The sequence below is a fragment of the Epinephelus lanceolatus genome, chromosome 16 (genome assembly GCF_041903045.1).
Source record: "Epinephelus lanceolatus isolate andai-2023 chromosome 16, ASM4190304v1, whole genome shotgun sequence".
Lineage (NCBI taxonomy): Eukaryota > Metazoa > Chordata > Actinopteri > Perciformes > Serranidae > Epinephelus > Epinephelus lanceolatus.
The window spans coordinates 22,338,710-22,357,291 of record NC_135749.1 but is presented as its reverse complement, the minus strand read 5'-3'; the positions used below and the strand labels follow the sequence as shown (position 1 = coordinate 22,357,291).

At 41.5% G+C, this 18,582-nt stretch overlaps 1 protein-coding gene and 1 long non-coding RNA gene across 2 annotated transcripts; one reads left to right on the top strand and one right to left on the bottom strand.

The window, feature by feature from the left end:
- Positions 1-153: 153 nt before the first annotated feature.
- Positions 154-3,414, bottom strand: mrpl9 (mitochondrial ribosomal protein L9). Its single transcript, XM_033637580.2, has 7 exons — positions 3,170-3,414; positions 1,630-1,789; positions 1,364-1,488; positions 1,218-1,271; positions 989-1,090; positions 796-879; positions 154-561 (listed from the first exon to the last, which is right to left on the bottom strand). Exons 1-7 carry the CDS (start codon positions 3,248-3,250, stop codon positions 232-234), a joined length of 936 nt encoding a protein of 311 aa, XP_033493471.1. The 5' UTR covers positions 3,251-3,414; the 3' UTR covers positions 154-231.
- Positions 3,415-10,144: 6,730 nt separating this feature from the next.
- LOC117263931 (uncharacterized) lies at positions 10,145-12,375 on the top strand. The gene is made up of 4 exons (XR_004502223.2): positions 10,145-10,257; positions 10,460-10,494; positions 11,706-11,854; positions 12,110-12,375. It is a non-coding gene; the product is annotated as an uncharacterized LOC117263931 (long non-coding RNA).
- The last annotated feature ends 6,207 nt before the right edge of the window (positions 12,376-18,582 follow it).

Genomic DNA, 18,582 nt, shown 5'->3' with positions numbered 1-18,582 from the left:
TAGTCTGTGGTTATGTCTGGTATCACAATGATGCAGGTGTTACATACCGTAAGATTATGAAATATCAGTTTATCCGACTATAATTTAGAGCTCACATGTAATACACTGCAATTCCCCAAAATGTTAATAATTCAATAATTACGCAGACAACAGTTTTTATGCATGTATAATGTGTATTACAGGTAAACAAGATCCATTTGTAGTTCTATGCACATCTTCATTTGGAGTCCTTTACTCTTTTTTCAGGCTGTCACTTGGTGGTGCTGTTGTGTCTTGACTCGTCTGTGTACTCGCTGCCGTTTCATCTTCAGCAGCAGAGACGCCTGCCGAGTCTGTGGCTTCACTGACTTGACTCACAGAGTCTTTCCCTGCTTCAGCTTCCACTGATGCACCAGAAACTGCCTTCACAGCAGCTTCCTGCTCAGCAGCTGCTTCTGACAGATCTGCGGTCGCCTGTTCCTGCTGCAGCCTCTGTGCTTTCAGCTGCCGCTTATAACTTGCAGATGGGTCCTCATATGGCACCACTGACATGGGAATGCGAACTGTGTCTAATCCATTAACCTGAAAGATAAGAATATGAGAAATAAGCAGTGTGGTCTTTGGCAGAAAAAAAAGCCTTAAAGCTTTCCATCTGTTGTCTACTGATACTCTCTTTCAACTAACTCAAAATCCCTGAGTGCAATCAGTTTTTCACAGTGAGTTTATCATGCAAATTGACATCACAATGACGAGAAAAAAAAACAACAATATATTGTGCAGCCTTAACGTGATGCACTGAAAAAGAATGTCTCTTACCGTAACTTCACACCAGTAGTCACCCGAGTCCTTGACTGACTCGAACGGGAGTGTCAGTGCGTGAGTTGGCACAACAATTCCCAGCTGAGGAAAAGTTTTATTTATTATTCTATGTTCAGCAGAAGCGCTTTCTTAAACAGGGAAATGTAAAAAAAAAAAAAAAAAAAAAAGGCAGAGACAAAGACGGCCATACCCTCTTTTGAAAGTGTCTGCAGACGACCTCTTTGGTGACCTGGAATTCATCTGAGGGCACTCTCTGTATCCTCAGCATGGTGCGTTTAAGGAGCTCCACTGTCTGTTTAAAAAAACAACAACAAAAAAAAAAACAGTACAGCTGGTAAGTCTGTTGCTCCTTTCATCTCTTAAAAACTGTGACTTCAGCATTAAACCTAAGTAGCAAAAAATGCTTTTAGATTACTCACCAACAGTCCGGTGCGTGTTTGTTGTCTTTCCTCTGGCTTTCCCTCACGCAGAAGCTGTTGGTAAAAAAGGTGACAATGATTAACAGCTATACATTGCTATAAAATATGAGGGGAAGTAAATGACAGTATTAAGATGAAGTACACACTCTTAACTCCTCTTCAAATATCTTTTTGTTCTCCGGTGATGGATACACTGCGAGACCTTGGGGCAGCAGCTTGTTTCTGCCTATGGACTTTTTCACTAACACAGTGTCCCCTCGCCCACCGAGCTCTGTAGGGACAAAGTTATTTTCATAATATTAAGAGTTTCAGTGGTGCAAAGAAATGATATAAATACATTTCATTTACTTCTTGTGACAACTCTAAAAATCTGAGGTCTGTGTGATGTGTTGAGAGCATTGCAGATACTCACTGGGTACTGTCTGAGTCAGGATGAGCTCCATCTTCTCTTGCGGAGAGTTTTTGGTGTCTTCAACCAACTTGTAGATTCTGTGTCTTCGAGGGTGAAGCCTCGGCGGACTTCCTACTTTAGATAAAGGCACCTGCCACCAGCGCTCCACCACAACTGTGTTCTATGGAAACATCGAGCACAAACTTTTAAGTCTGCTGTTATGTCTTTTTGTTAAATGAACATATTGTATTAGCATTTCAGGAGTCGTCACATAACCATACAGTGACATGAGTTATTTCAATGATAAACCCCCTCCCACCTCACTTATCCGAGGCTGAGGAATTATAATGACAACAATAAAAACAACACATATCAGTTACTAATGAGAATAATGCGTGGGGTATACAATAAAAAAAATTTAAGAGAGTGAAGTGAATATATATGGGTCACTGAGCTGCATAATAAGCTGTTGGGAGATTTTCAATGCTCTGCAAGAATGGAGGATCCAACTGTTATATATAATAACTGTCTCACCCAGGTAGTCACTGTGGGGAAAGGGGGGGTCTGGCTCTTTACGTAATTGATCAGGGGCTGCAAGTTGCTATGAAATTTGTCTGTCGAACCCCTTATGAAAAATCTGATCTTTTCCAAAGACACTGTGTCATGCAGCCATTAATTAGGTGATGGATGCAATGGTTTCTTTCATATTATAAGTGTTCTTCAGCAGGCTAATAAAGCTGCTGTCATGGAGGCTCACTACAGAATACTGTAGAGAGGATGTTATTGACGATGGACCCATATGCTTCTGTGGACCGAGTTCTCTAACTGTTAGTACGCTTCATTTATGTCAGACTTAACGCAAATACAGGTGCAAGAAAAGTGGAGTTTCAGACATACCCACCATGAGATAGCATTTTTTGTTTCGGTCAAATATCAGCAATGAAAATAAAACATTAATGTTGTTTATTGATTCTAATATTGGTTGACACTGACAATATGATGATACGGTGAATCTTTAGATCTAATGCAGGGTGTTGACGAGATTCAACAACTTGTTTTGAAGATAAGCAGAAAATAATCAACAACAAAGTATGATAATTGACTAAGTACGTTTATTTTTATTTAATCAGTTTTACTGATTAATTATATAAATTCATGGAAAAAGATTACAATTTATTCTGGTTATAGGTTCTGAAATGTTAGATCTGGCTTTTGGGTTGTTGTTGTTTTTTCATATCACTTTAATTTGAATGTTTTTTGGTATGATAGTGATGTTCTTACTATTTAATGACATTTTATAGACTAAATCAATTGTATATTTATATAAAGCCAACACATTACTTGATAATGCAAATAACCTGTACTTTCAGACCTAATCACATTAGGTCATTTTTTTTTTTTTTTAAATATTTACCAAGAGCCGAAAAAGCCTGTTGACTGGTCTGTAAAATGTTTTATTGAACATTTAGCCACACAATTTAGCAGACACTTTTTAACAAAATCATAAACAATTACCTGAGAGATTATTTATAATTCAGGTAAAAAGCGAGAACACACTGACCTGAGCAGGACTCAGAGAGAAACTCCTGACAGCCGGCTGGATGAACAGATCCTGAAGGACACGGCGGCCTGAGCTCCACATCTTTATTCAACACTGTAATTCACCACCTTGAAAAAACAGTATCCTAATAAATCACTCAAAGGTTCACTGCTGTCTTTGCTTCGGCACCTCCACCATTAAACGCAATTATTCCTCTATCACCTGTCAGATAACTGCAACATGCATGTCAGCCTGTATGCTAACAGCCAACTGGCGCTGGTTTATGACGTCAAAGGACCCCACCGGTTGAAATAGTAGTCCCGGAAAAATGCCTGACACAAAAGTCGTCACTTTATTACAGCTAACCAACAGTCAGTTACTCGGTTTCAGTCTTTGATATATTCTTATACTATTTTACATTCTTATGAAACCATTAAAACATTAACAATGAGCCAACAACCTCTAAGTATCTTTAATCTTTTTTCTTTCTGTATCTTTGTATTATACTTTTTCCATCTCCATTAGCTAAGGCTATGCAATTAGCGTCTCTGTCTAGCTTCACAAACGTACTAGGCTACATCATAGGATGTACAAATGTAAGCAATATCTAAATGCTATGTTAAAGGTCCCATATCATGCTAATTTTCAGGTTCAACCTTGTATGTTGTGTTTCTACTAGAACATGTTTAAATGTGCATAAAGCACATTATTTTTCATACCGTCTGTGCTGAAACACCTGTATTCACCCTCTGTCTGAAACACTTCGTTTTAGCGGCTGTCCAGTCTGCTCTGATTGGTCAACATTTCTAGAAAACTCAGGCTCTCTCTTCCACGAGTATATACTATTGCATGCAGTATGGACACAATAGGACATACTGCTTCGTCGTAACATTGCACCTTGAACTTTGACCTTCTTGCTCCTATATCCGTCACAGTGTGTAACACGAAATTTGAAGAACTAAGAAAAGTATGCAGTTTGGAATGGTGAACATTACTTTATAGCACGCCACCTGCCGAGCTCGCCATAGATGGAGGTCAACCTGGACAGCCTTGTTGTTGTTACTTTGCAGTGTGTATGTTGTTATAACTTTTAAGTTATAACTGCAAACATTGTAAATTCTAACGTAGTAGTTACATCCTGTTGTATAGAATAGAGTAGAATAGAATAAACTTTATTAATACAATTTTAAAATACAATTAAAATAGTAATTTATTATCTTCATGACTATTTGTTCACTGAAACAATTCCCATTCATATAATTACTAGCTTTTATCTATTCAACTGGTCACCAGTTGGCATGTTACCCCCTTTCACACATAGCTCTGTGCTGCCGGCAGATTATTTTTTGTTTTTTAATATATTTTCATGCAGAAATGCAGCTGCTGGAGCTGTGTTCTGTCTACACGTAAAGCAGCCTTACATTTAATTCAATCTTATTTTTAGTGTAACATAGGCTACTTGCCAATTCTGTTGTGTGACTGTGTATATTTTTGCAAAACTTGATATGATATTTTTGATATCATAAATGCCTTTATCATCCAGGAAGTGCCTACACACTCAGGCCACATGAGGCTGGGCACTGTCCTGCACCAGGAGGAACCCAGGGCCCACTGCACCAGCATAAGGTTTGACAGTCGCTCTGAGGATTTCATCCTTGTACCTATCAGCAGGCAGGGCATCACTGGCTGACATTGAGGTCTGCGCAACCCTCCAAGGATATGCCTTCCCAGACCATCACTGACCCACCGCCAAACCGGTCATGCTGTGCTGGATGATGTTACAGGCAGCATAACGTTCACCACGGCGTCTCCGGACTCTTTCACGCCTGTCACATGTGCTCAGTGTGAACCTATTCTGTTGGAGGTCATTTTGTAGGGCTCTGGCAGTGCTCCTCCTGTTCCTCCTCACACACCGGAGCAGATACCGGCCCTGCTGCAGAGTTGATGACCTTCTACAGCCCTGTCCAGCTCTCCTCGTGCAACAGCTGGTCTCCTGGTATCTCCTCCATGCTCTTGAGACTGTGCTGGGAGACACAGCAAACCTTCATGTATGGATGTGCCATCCTGGAAGAACTGGACTACCTGTGGAACCTGATTTGGCTGCAGGTACCGACTCATGCCACCAGTAGTGATAAGGACACTTGCAGAACTGAAAACTAGAGAAGAATCAGTCAGGAAGGATGAGGAGAGAGCAACTGTCTGTGGCCACCACATGTAAAACCATTCCCTTTTTGGGGGTTGTCTTGCTTTTGCCTCTCCATTGCACCTGTTGTCACTTTTATTTGCACCAAAGCGGTTGAAACTGATTCACAACCACTTGTGCTTCCTAAATGGACAGATTGATATCCCTGAAGTTTCACTGACTTGGTGTTATACTGTGATGATTATTCCCTTAATTTTATTGAGCAGTATCCAATCAGGTCATTGCAGTCCTAATATTTAGTGTCTTTGGGATGATGAAGACCCGCCCAACATTTGCACCATTCACAACCTCTGCCTAGAGAATGGAGACATTGTGCCCTACCTAATACTACACCCACCTCATCAACAACCACTACAACACTGCTGACAATCCAGTGAATGTTTCTTGCCGAACCATCTCTGTGTTAATTCTGTACTCCATAGATTTGTATGTTATGCCCCTGAGGTGTATTTTGGTTATGTAAGCCCATAACTACCCAAGCAGCATTCTAACTGCACTAGAAAACTAGCTCTGCCTGATTTTTTGAAGGTATGTGTTGGGTGAGGAGGTCACCAGACTGACTGGTAGTTTAAACTCACACCCACACAGTGTCTCTATGTGCTTTGCAGCCTAGTTCTAATAGTGCGGGAAAGTATCTTCTAATGTAGAATTAATGCAGTGCTTCCCCAGCGATGGCTTTCTTGGCCTGATCAGATTCATCCTTTCATCAGTTTGAACAAATGACACGTTCTAGTGATGAATTATGGTCGCTGTCTATTGTGCATCAAACCATGGGGGAAAAAAATATATTACACAATATTAAGTAACTGCTAAGATCCTTCCTCTGGATGTAATTGATGTGAATGTAACATTATGTAGGCCTACGTACAGTCTGACTGCTCATCTTTGCACTCTAGGAATAGTGTGTAAGATTTAGGGAAATTTAGTGGCGTCGAGCAGTGAGGATTGCAGACTGCAACCAGCTGAAACTTCTCCCATTAGGATTCCTTCAATGTTCATTGTTCAGGAGGTTTTTACCACGAGATGATTTATCTGCACAGGTCTCTTCCTCTGCAGGACAAACAGACCAGGCAATTAAAACTGGTAAAAACACTTAATAAAGATGTTGGACACCTGTATGACGATGATGATTGTAATTGATGTTATTATTATCTGTCTAGATATCTACAGTGGACAGGGAGCTGACCTGTTTGGAAATCAGGTTGACTACCATGCATGAGCAATGAAAATGAGGATAGAAAAATAACCAAGGAGCAATTATTGAGAATAATGGAGCTTGACCTGCCTGCTATTTTGGTGAGGAGAATCATTGTACTTTGTAACACCGCATCATTCTGCAAAGTTTATCACTACATCACTGACGCTAACAAGCATTAGAAGATTTCACATATTTGTTTGAGAATTGGCTCTGACATGGAGGTCTGTGTGACCCTCCAAGGATATGCCTACCCAGACCATCACTGACCCACCGCAAAACTGGTCATGCTGGATTATGTCACAGGCAGCATAACCTTCACCATGGCTCCAGACTCTTTAACACTTGTCACACTTGCTCAGTGTGAACCTGCTCTCATCTGTGAAGAGAACAGGGCACAAATGGTGGACCTGCCGATTCTGGTGTTTTCTGGCAAATGCCAATCAAACTGCATGGTGCTGGGCTTACCAGAGGACATCGGACCCTCATGCTACCCTCACGGAGTCTGCTTCTGACAGGTTGGTCAGAAAAATGCACACCAGTAGCCTGCTGGATGTTGGTAGGGCTCTGGCAGTGCTGCTGCTGGGATGATGCCCTTCTAAGGCCTTGTCCAGCTCTCCTTGTGTAACGGCCAGTCTTTTGGTGTCTCCTCCATGCTCTTGAGACACAGCAAACCTTCTTGCTGCCCCATGTATGGATGTGCCATGATGGAGGAGCTGGACTACCTGTGCAACCTGATTGGGCTGCAGGTACCGCCTCATGCTTCCAGCAATGAAAAGGACACTAGCAGAACACAAAACTGAGAGAGGAATCAGTCAGGAAGGATGAGGAGAGAGCAACTGTCTGTGGCCACCGCATGTAAAACCATTTCCTTTTTGGGGGTCGTCTTGCTTTTTGCCTCTCCATTGCACCTGTTGTCACTTTCATTGGCACCAAAGCAGGAAAAGGAGCTGAACTGTTTGGAATTGGGTTTGACTGCCATGCTCGGCATCTTCAAGCAATGAAAATAAGGATGGAAAATAACCAAGGAGCAATTTATGAGAATAATGAAACATGAACTGCCTGCTATTTTGGTGAGGAGAATCATTGTACTTTGTAACACCGCATCATTCTGCAAAGTTTAGCAAGTATAATTCTATACTCCACAAACTTTGCATGTTATGCCCCTGAGGTGTATTTTGGTTATGTAAGCCCATAACTACCCAAGCAGCATTCTAACTGCACTAGAAAAGTAGCCCTGCCCATTTTTTTTAATTTTTTGAAGTCTCTACGTGCTCTGCAGCCTGGTTCTAATAGTGCAGGAAAGTATCTTCTAATGTAGAATTAATGCAGTGCTTCCCCAGCGATGGCTTTCTTGGCCTGATTAGATTGATCCTTTCATCAATTTGAACACCAAATGACATGTTCTAGTGATGAATTATGGTCGCTGTCTATGTGCATCAAACCATGGGGAAAAAAATAGATTACACAATATTAAGTAACTGCTAAGATCCTTCCTCTGGATGTGTTGCATCGTGGATTGCAGATTGCAACCAGCTGAAACTTCTCCCATTAGGATTCCTTCAATGTTCATTGTTCAGGAGGTTTTTACCATGAGATAATTTATCTGCACAGGTCTCTTCCTCTGCAGGACAAACAGACCAGGCAATTAAAACTGGTAAAAACACTTAATAAAGATGTTGGACACCTGTATGATGATGATGATTGTAATTGATATTATTATTATCTGTCTAGATATCTACAGTGGACAGGGAGCTGACCTGTTTGGAAATCGGGTTGACTACCATGCATGAGCAATGAAAATGAGGATAGAAAAATAACCAAGGAGCAATTATTGAGAATAATGGAGCTTGACCTGCCTGCTATTTTGGTGAGGAGAATCATTGTACTTTGTAACACCGCATCATTCTGCAAAGTTTATCACTACATCACTGGCGCTAACAAGCATTAGAAGATTTCACATATTTGTTTGAGAATTGGCTCTGACATGGAGGTCTGTGTGACCCTCCAAGGATATGCCTACCCAGACCATCACTGACCCACTGCAAAACTGGTCATGCTGGATTATGTCACAGGCAGCATAACCTTCACCACGGCTCCAGACTCTTTAACACATGTCACACTTGCTCAGTGTGAACCTGCTCTCATCTGTGAAGAGAACAGGGCACAAATGGTGGACCTGCTGATTCTGGTGTTTTCTGGAGAATGCCAATCAAACTGCATGGTGCTGGGCTTACCAGAGGACGTCGGACCCTCATGCTACCCTCACGGAGTCTGCTTCTGACAGGTTGGTCAGAAAAATGCACACCAGTAGCCTGCTGGATGTTGGTAGGGCTCTGGCAGTGCTGCTGCTGGGATGATGCCCCTCTAAGGCCCTGTCCAGCTCTCCTTGTGTAACGGCCAGTCTTTTGGTGTCTCCTCCATGCTCTTGAGACATAGCAAACCTTCTTGCTGCCCCATGTATGGATGTGCCATGATGGAGGAGCTGGACTACCTGTGCAACCTGATTGGGCTGCAGGTACCGCCTCATGCTACCAGCAATGAAAAGGACACTAGCAGAACACAAAACTGAGAGAGGAATCAGTCAGGAAGGATGAGATGAGGAGAGAGCAACTGTCTGTGGCCACCACATGTAAAACCATTCCCTTTTTGGGGGTCGTCTAGCTTTTTGCCTCTCCATTGCACCTGTTGTCACTTTCATTGGCACCAAAGCAGGAAAGGGAGCTGAACTGTTTGAAATTGGGTTTGACTGCCACGCTCGGCATCTTCACGAGCAATGAAAATAAGGATGGAAAATAACCAAGGAGCAATTTATGAGAATAATGAAACATGAACTGCCTGCTATTTTGGTGAGGAGAATCATTGTACTTTGTAACACCGCATCATTCTGCAAAGTTTATCAAGTATAATTCTATACTCCACAAACTTTGCATGTTATGCCCCTGAGGTGTATTTTGGTTATGTAAGCCCATAACTACCCAAGCAGCATTCTAACTGCACTAGAAAAGTAGCCCTGCCTGATTTATTGAATTTTTTGAAGTCTCTTCATGCTCTGCAGCCTGGTTCGAATAGTGCAAGAAAGTATCATCTTCTAATGTAGTATTAATGTAGTGCTTCCCCAGAGATGGCTTTCTTGGCCTGATTAGATTGACCCTTTCATCAATTTGAACACCAAATGACATGTTCTAGTGATGAATTATGGTCGCTGTCTATGTGCATCAAACCATGGGGAAAAAATAGATTACACAATATTAAGTAACTGCTAAGATCCTTCCTCTGGATGTGTTGCATCGTGGATTGCAGATTGCAACCAGCTGAAACTTCTCCCATTAGGATTCCTTCAGTGTTCATTGTTCAGGAGGTTTTTACCATGAGATAATTTATCTGCAGAGGTCTCTTCCTCTGCAGGACAAACAGACCAGGCAATTAAAAACACTTAATAAAGATGTTGGACATTACAATCAGTGTTTCTCCAACACTGTTTGGCATAATAAAAGTATCAGGCACCTATATGATATAGAAAGATGCCTCTAAATTACTATTTAGCAGTCACAGGGTTTGTCAGCACTTGTTATCATAAAGACTTGTTAAACAGGATACCTTAATCACATGGTTGTTGGTGTTCTGGGAGGGTCCAAAATGTGCTCCCCTTGTTTAAAACCCTCACAAGCTGTCCTCTCCTCACTGTGTGGACTCATCTTCTGAATCCAGGTAGGAACAGGGAAGAACAAAATTTGTATGACTGCATTTTAGTGTTGCTTTTCTTTTACAGGGTGGTTTTTCCAGTAATCTTTAGACCTGTTTTGCTTGTTAAAATTGCTTGGACTTATATTTGACACTTATTGGTGACTGTTAAACTGCTGCCAGCAGGGTTTTGATAAAGACCCATTAATTGCATGGTTTCTGATTTCAGGTACAGACTTCAGTGCGGCTGACTTAGAGGCTAAGGTGTGTGAATTATTCTTATTATTATCATTATTGTTTATTTTTATTTATTTATATTTATTTATTATTATTTTTGGAGAAATGCTTAAAATCTAGATCCAGATCTTTTTGGGATTACTTTCATAATCATGCAGGTATTCTGCATTCCTGTGTGTGTGTGTGTGTGTGTGTGTGTGTGTACTTGGTGAATGTATTGCTGGAGGCTCAAGGATGTGGTGCATGTTGGACATGTTCAGTATAAAAACATTTTGAATAAACAAGCAAACAGTGCTCTGGCTCTGTGCAGAGACGGGGATGGGGCCTTAGAGCTCTGCAGAGAGTGAAGCAGGTCTAACAGGTTAACCATAGTAATTTTCTCCTGCCTGCGTGCACACGGTGAGAGAGGAGAGAGAGGGGGAGAGATGCTGACTGAGATCACTCTGAGCTGCAAGTCGCAAAAAGGAAGTGAGAAAGTCACCAAGTGCATGGTGTGTGTGTGCGCATGTGCATAATACCTGCTATTTAAATCCATGCTCTACCGCATGGCGGTGCAGACAGAGTCAAGCATGTCTTCACCTATGTCTTATGTCCCCTTCTCTAACTGGGAATGTTGGTATTAGCAGTGGTAGAAGAAGTAAAACTTTTTCTTCTGAAATAAAACTATTAAGTCTTTAGTAAAACTATTAATACCACACAATAAAAGTCCTTTTCCTTAAAGTAAAGAGTAAAAGAGAGGCATTGTCAGTAATGTACATTTACTTAAGATCTGTTTAGGGTGAAGCTTTTAATTCTAATATAATGCTGGATAGTTAAATGAATAATAATGCATCATATTTTATTTGTTATGTATTGTGAGTACAACAAGTACAACAGGTAAATGCAGTAGCAGGCCAACAATGTTTTCCTCTAAAGTAGAAGTACACAGTAAGTAAGTTGTATACCACTGAGTTGCATATTTTTTAGGTGCTTTGGGGGCCTTCTATTCGTTATTTAGGGCACAATGAGATAGAATATCAGCAAAGTTTTATATCTTATCATGTCTAAACATCATAATAAATATATAGCTGTTTGGGGTCCAGGTGTTGCTCAGGACCCAAAGAAGTGCTTTGTTAAATGTGAAGTTGTATGTATGGCAATTCTCCATAAAGCTATAAGCAGCAGTACCACAGGCTGAGCTATCGGTATTTACCGTACGGCGATGATGATTGTGATTGATGTTATTATTATCTGTCTAGATCCATCTACAATGGAAAGGGAGCTGTCCTGTTTGGAAGTGGGTTTGATGGCCATGCTGGGCGTCTTCATGAGCAATGAAAATGAGGATGGAAAAATAACCAAGGAGCAGTTTATGAGAATAATGGCGGGTGAACTGCCTGCTCTTCTGGTGAGAAGAATCATTGTACTTTGTAACACACACATCACAATTGTTTGAGAATTCTGCAGAACACTCTACACACTAAAAGTGCATGGTCAATGAATAAAATCGAAATCACGTAAACTTTTGTCACATGGCAGAGACAAGTCAAAGGTGTCATTGTATCTCAACTAAACCCTCACGGCTTAACAAGTAAACTCAATTAATCCTTTACTTTGTGTATTATGACACAGTGGGTGAATATATTTTCTTTTTTCAATATAGCAACGAGCTCAGAATCGTGACAATGTGTTCAAGCGCGTGGACGAGAACGAAGATGGGCTTGTGGACTTCGAAGAGTTCGCCAGACTGCTTGCTGGATTTGCCAAGGAAAACTATGATGATATCAAAATGTACTTGAGCGAAGAACAGCAGAAGGCAAAATGAAAACCCTGTAATGAGCATGGAAAACACTATTGATGGGAAGTTTACACCTTACCATCTGACCTATGTGGTTTCACATCACAATAATAAAAGTGTTTTGATTTAAATCTTGCTTGCTTGAGTTTTTTTTAATAGGTTTGTAGATAAAACTGAGAGTGACAGGTTATTTTATTGCCAAGCGCAACCTATGTTAAATTCAAGACTTTACTAACACCTTTTTATCACGTTTTTCCCTTGTAACCTACTTCCCAGTAGTATATAAAAGCATTGCTGATTTTTATAATTCATTTAGGGTGGGAAAATATATTTCAAAATGTGTTATTTGCCAACCTCCCAGTGATTAAATTTTTTCTTGAAGAACATAAATGATGGATGTCAAAGGTCAGATTACATGGAGTTGAAGTTTTACTCAGTTGACAAAAAGTTATACAGTACAGGCCAAAAGTTTGGACACACCTTCTCATTCAATGCGTTTTCTTTATTTTCATGACTATTTACATTGTAGATTCTCACTGAAGGCATCAAAACTATGAATGAACACATGTGGAGTTATGTACTTAACAAAAAAAGGTGAAATAACTGAAAACATGTTTTATATTCTACTTTCTTCAAAATAACCACCCTTTGCTCTGATTACTGCTTTGCACACAGAGATTTGTTTGGGCCAAGAAATACAAGGAATGGACATTAGACCAGTGGAAATCTGTGCTTTGGTCTGATGAGTCCAAATTTGAGATCTTTGGTTCCAACCGCCGTGTCTTTGTGAGACGCAGAAAAGGTGAACGGATGGATTCCACATGCCTGGTTCCCACTGTGAAGCATGGAGGAGGAGGTGTGATGGTGTGGGGGTGTTTTGCTGGTGACACTGTTGGGGATTTATTCAAAATTGAAGGCACACTGAACCAGCATGGCTACCACAGCATCCTGCAGCGACATTCCATCCCATCCGGTTTGCGTTTAGTTGGACGATCATTTATTTTTCAACAGGACAATGACCCCAAACACACCTCCAGGCTGTGTAAGGGCTATTTGACCAAGAAGGAGAGTGATGGAGTGCTGCGGCAGATGACCTGGCCTCCACAGTCACCGGACCTGAACCCAATCCAGATGGTTTGGGGTGAGCTGGACCGCAGAGTGAAGGCAAAGGGGCCAACAAGTGCTGAACACCTCTGGGAACTCCTTCAAGACTGTTGGAAAACCATTTCAGGTGACTACCTCTTGAAGCTCATGGAGAGAATGCCAAGAGTGTGCAAAGCAGTAATCAGAGCAATCTTTTTTTGTTAAGTACATAACTCCACATGTGTTCATTCATAGTTTTGATGCCTTCAGTGAGAATCTACAATGTAAATAGTCATGAAAATAAAGAAAACGCATTGAAAGAGAAGGTGTGTCCAAACTTTTGGCCTGTACTGTATATTTATTAATTTCACAGCAGTCACAGATCAGAGAGGGACGCACACACATGATCACAGGGCAGTGGCAGGAGTAAGCCAAAAACTGAGTTCACTCTTTTCAGGCAGAGCAAAGTGTGATCTGTTACAGAGGTCAAAACCAAAAATCTAGGCAGAGGCACAAAGGCATCAGGCAGAGTTCAAAACAGTAAAGCAGGCGCAGGTCAAAATCCAAGAGGCAGTACAGACAAACAAAACAAAACCACGATCTGATGGCAAACTGACTGGTATAAGCACTGAAGCGTAAAGCAACAGGTGTGTGGCCGGATGTGAATGCTGGCAACTGATAGGCTGACAGACAATGCAAATAGAGTGCCAATGGGTGTGGGCAGTGTTCTAGTGGGAGAAGCTGGGAGGTGCTGACTGGAGAACAAGCAGAGGGGTGTGTGCAGGAAAGGCAGCAGAGGGGTGGGGTATAAGAGGAGCAGGAAGCTCCAGCAGAGTCCATAGGTACATCTCGGGTCCATCCCAATATCCCTCCTCGACTCCTCTGTCCTCTATCCTCGATCACTTGACCCAGAAATCGATTGAGACTCGCCATCTTGTAGGACGTCTCAATTCTTTAAATGCACTCGGAGGAGTCAAGGAGTCGAGGAGAGAGGAGGCTTTCAGGGGGGAGGGAAGCAAGGATACACGAGTGCAGCCTTCGCAGAAGTCTTTTGCCAACAGACTGATCATTCCTGAGCGTCGGGTGGATGAGTCACAGAATTTTAATTTTCTCTGAAACATTTGGCCTAATAAATTATTTCCAGTGTTCAAAGACACCATGATCATAATCTGGGTTATTAGATAATGAACTTACAATCAGAATATCAATAAATGCAGATGCAAAACACATTGTGTGACTCTTAACAGGACACAGGGCAGATTATAAATACAGTATGCAGGTTGTTGTTCATGTGCAGGTGATTTAGACAGAGAGAAAACACTGCTGCTCTGCTACTGAGAACTGTATCTGTATGTTTATCATTAGCCTATATTTGTGTATATAACATTATGTGATAACTGTATCTGTATCTTTATTATATATGTATATATAACATTATGTGTGTGCAGACACAAACTCCATTAAAACTTTCTTTGGCTGTTAATAAAGCCTCCTGACAGCTGATCCAGCTGTAATCAGCTGCCGCCGTCATTAGGAACGGACGTCGCTTCACGTGACGCTTCGGAGGAAAGGATGTCTCATTTCTCTAAAGATATATCTCCTCGTTTCTTCTCTCCTCGCATCTCATCCTCGCATCTCTCCCCCGTGTCCAACGAGGGCGGAGCTAAGACGTGAGGAAGAGATGCAACGTGAGAGAAACGTGGATGCTAAATCTGGTTTTGGGATGGATCCATGGTTTCCTTGCATCCCTGATGGGAGGGGCTAAGATGCAAAGGAAAAGACGCAAGTGAAGGAAGCGTGGAGGCAGCTGTGGAGACTTGAGATGCACCCCATGACACACAGCAGCCATTTTATTTTTCAAAGATGCTCAGAGTTCTATTGATGCTAATCGAAATACTCATTTCAAACCTTAATTAAAGCTGCAAGCAGTGTTTGGTGGGACCTCGCACTCGCGCCCATTTCGGCCCCCAGCTTATGTCGTCATTGTGAATTATTGAGAAATATCAAACATATTGCCACAAACATCAGAAAATCCTTACAGAGCTGAATGTTTTGATGTTTGAAGGCTTTCTGTAGCTGTATGTATGTAGAAGTGATGTCACAATATGCAAATTAGATGGGTTAATTTATTCCCATCAGATTCCTCTTCCTTTATTTTGAGGAAGAGACAACAAAAACAGCACAAAACAAAAGAAATCTACTGTGTGAATCTGTTCAAAATGCTGTTTTACTGAGATTTATGAAATCCAATATGGCCGCTGCCTAGTGACGTCACGGAATGCAAATTAGATGAGTTAATTTACTCCCATGACAAACTTTGGGTCATGATGAATAGTTTTCTCATTTACAGTATGCCTTTATCTCTCACCACTTTCAAGCCACAGCCTTTCGAAATGTTGAAATGAAAATGGAATATTTTCCTCAATAAACTCTGGCACCTAAAGGGTTAAAATGGAATTTGTGTGTGACAGCGGTTGCCATGTGCACCTGGCAGAAGAGTAGAGACAGACAGAGACAGAACACAGAGAGACCTGTTTTAGTGGAGATTTAACTCCTCGAACAAGTTCTTCCCATTCCCAAACCGTTGGTCCAATCATGAAAATAATGTGATGATGAGAGAGATAAAGTTATACAGAAGACCTGTTTAGTAGCAGTTGAGCTGGCATGTGTGCGTCTTTAAAGCCGATACAATAAACGGTGTAGGAGGAGATGTTTTTTTAAGAGCATGTTTCAGGCGAAATCTTACTTTGAAAGGTCAAATAGCTCACTTCCTGTTGGAATTAGGTCATGGGTGTCAGCGCGTGATTTGTAAGTCAAACACACCAGTTTTGGTTTGATCTTGATACGACATTCCTACGGGCTGCAGTGGCCAGTTTAGTGCACCTAGGTGGCGCTAGAGAGCCCATTTTGGCACTTTAGGGGTTAATAATGTGTGTGTTCTGTTTCAAATGAAGTTTCTGCTGCTGTAATCTGTCCTTTAAAGATTGTGAGACACACAGACCAGAGAACCCTGTGGCTGTGTCTGTGTGTGCAGCCGTTGTCATGGCGATTAATGACTTGCCTGCACCTGTGGCAGACACAGACATGTCAGGAGAGCAGATCACCAAAGTTTGTTTAATATGGGTTTTAACTCCTCGAACAAATGCTTCGCATACCCAAACCGTTGGTCCAAGCAAGAAAATAAAGTGATTTTGAGAGCCAGCCACGTCTCGTGAACGCACGTGTCGCGTTTTATATTTCTCGAGTCAAAAATGTGGTCAGGGGAGCGAGTTTAAAATGTGTTGCACCTAAGCTGTTTCCAGAAATTTGTCCTCAGAGTTTACATGGGAGTGAATGAGAAAAAAATCGGCGCTCCCTTCGCTTTGGAGCCACTCAACAAAAATGTGTACATGTGAGAGATTCCATGTCAACATATCTGTGACCAGGACAAATTTTCCTACGTTTTGTGGTATAAATTGTGTATGTACAGTGAAAATTGTGGCCATGGCAGCGAGTTAAAGACAAAAGTTTTAGACGATTTTTAGAGCCCTCTCCACTCTAGCTCACAGCATTCCATGCAATACACACCCATTGTAAAGTGAGAATTTCTCCACTTTTGCTCATGGTACTTTGAGAGGCACAGATGAAAAACGGTAAAAGATATGAAAAAGATGAAAACATGAGTGAATAGATGAGACCTGTGGCAACATTTGAGAGTTGGAATGGAGTCTGTAACACAAAGTATGGAGACGCTGTAAATGCTAGAAAAAGCCCTAAGATTGGTCTCTTTCTCCCCCCTGCTGCCATTCATTTCCTATGGGACAGCTTTCGAAGATCGTCAGGATGTTTTTCTGACATCTCACCTTATGGAGCCCATAAAATCCAAACTAAGCGAGTAATGAAAAAGTTACGAATAAGATTTGATTAGAACGAGTTGATCTGTCATCTGTGCAAGTTTGAAGCCGATTGGATAAGCGGTGTATGAGAAGAAGATTTTTTAGGAAAGGCAGTTTTAAGGCAAAATCTTACTTTGAAAGGGCAAATACCTCACTTCCTGTTGGATTTAGGTCAGGGGTGTCAGCGCGTGATTTTTAGGTCTTCATGAGACGAACTAGAGATACTGGATGAAGGGAGATATCCAACTGTAGGCTTATCCAATGTTAAGAAAACGGTTACTCTTCCTGTCTCCTAAGTGGGCGTGGTTAGCTCTCCCTCCAATCAGAGCCTGTTCTCCCACTGACATCACTGAATCAGGAAGTGAGCTGAGTTGGGTATCTCGCTTCATCCAATATCTCTGGACGAACACGCCACTTTTGGTTTCATGTTTCTACGACGTTCCTACAGGCCATGGCGGCCATTTTTGTGTGCCTAGGTGGCGCTAGAGAGCCCATTTTGGCACTTTAGGGGTTAATGTCATGATTTTCTAAAATTTTTCACCGGTTCTGATGTGCGTGCCAATTTTGGTGAGTTTTTGAGCATGTTTAGGGGGTCAAATTCCAGCTCAAAGAGGCGGCGGAAGAAAGAAAGAAAGAAAGAAAGAAAAATAATAATAAACACACCAAAAACAATAGTGTGCCTTCGGCGAGGACTGGTCTGTGAGAATAAACGCAGCAAAAAGTATAGGGGGGGGGGTCCTCGCCTTTGGCGAGGACTGGTCTGTGAGTAGTCCACTGCTTTTGGGCTTGGTCCCTAATAAACGCACGCAGCAAAAACAAGAGGGTCCTGAGCAGTCCTCTGCCTCTAGGCTCGGTCCCTAATTATTGTTTTGATTTAGAAGGTCTAGGGAGTTGACGTGTGATGGTTGAAACACACCTGATAGCAATGTTACTTAATGAATTTATCAAAAAATAGAAAGTTTACCAGTACTCGAGCAGCATTCCTGCCCATATGAAGAATGAGCCTTTGTTAATAATGCTTGTAACGCCTTTATTTATGATGGAGAAACCCCTCCTCTATAGCAGAATTATAACATGGTGATTCTAGACCTTTTCTCAAGCACTGCTACCACCATACTACCGCTATGTATGTGTTTGTGTGAATGCTGTTAGTGTTGTAAAGTGCTTTTAGTGGTTGCTAAGATTAGAAAGCTACCTTATTATAACACCAGCTGGCCTTTAGTGGTTTTACCTTCTCACCTTTGCTACAGTGATGTAGAAGTGTACTTCACGATACATGTGTACACAGTGACATGATCGCTGTTGGGTGTGGTTACAGGTTCCCCAAGTTTCAGGAGCAACACACTTGAAACTTTGAACGAGAGATGAGACCAGAGACTA

Coding starts and splice junctions, on each gene's coding strand:
- mrpl9 (XM_033637580.2), bottom strand. CDS start 3,250: ATGTGGAGCTCAGGCCGCCGTGTCCTTCAGGATCTGTTCATCCAGCCG. Junction 1,272..1,363: donor TATTTGAAGAGGAGTTAAGA/GTGTGTACTTCA, acceptor TTTTACCAACAG/CTTCTGCGTGAGGGAAAGCC. Junction 1,091..1,217: donor AAACACGCACCGGACTGTTG/GTGAGTAATCTA, acceptor TTTTTTAAACAG/ACAGTGGAGCTCCTTAAACG.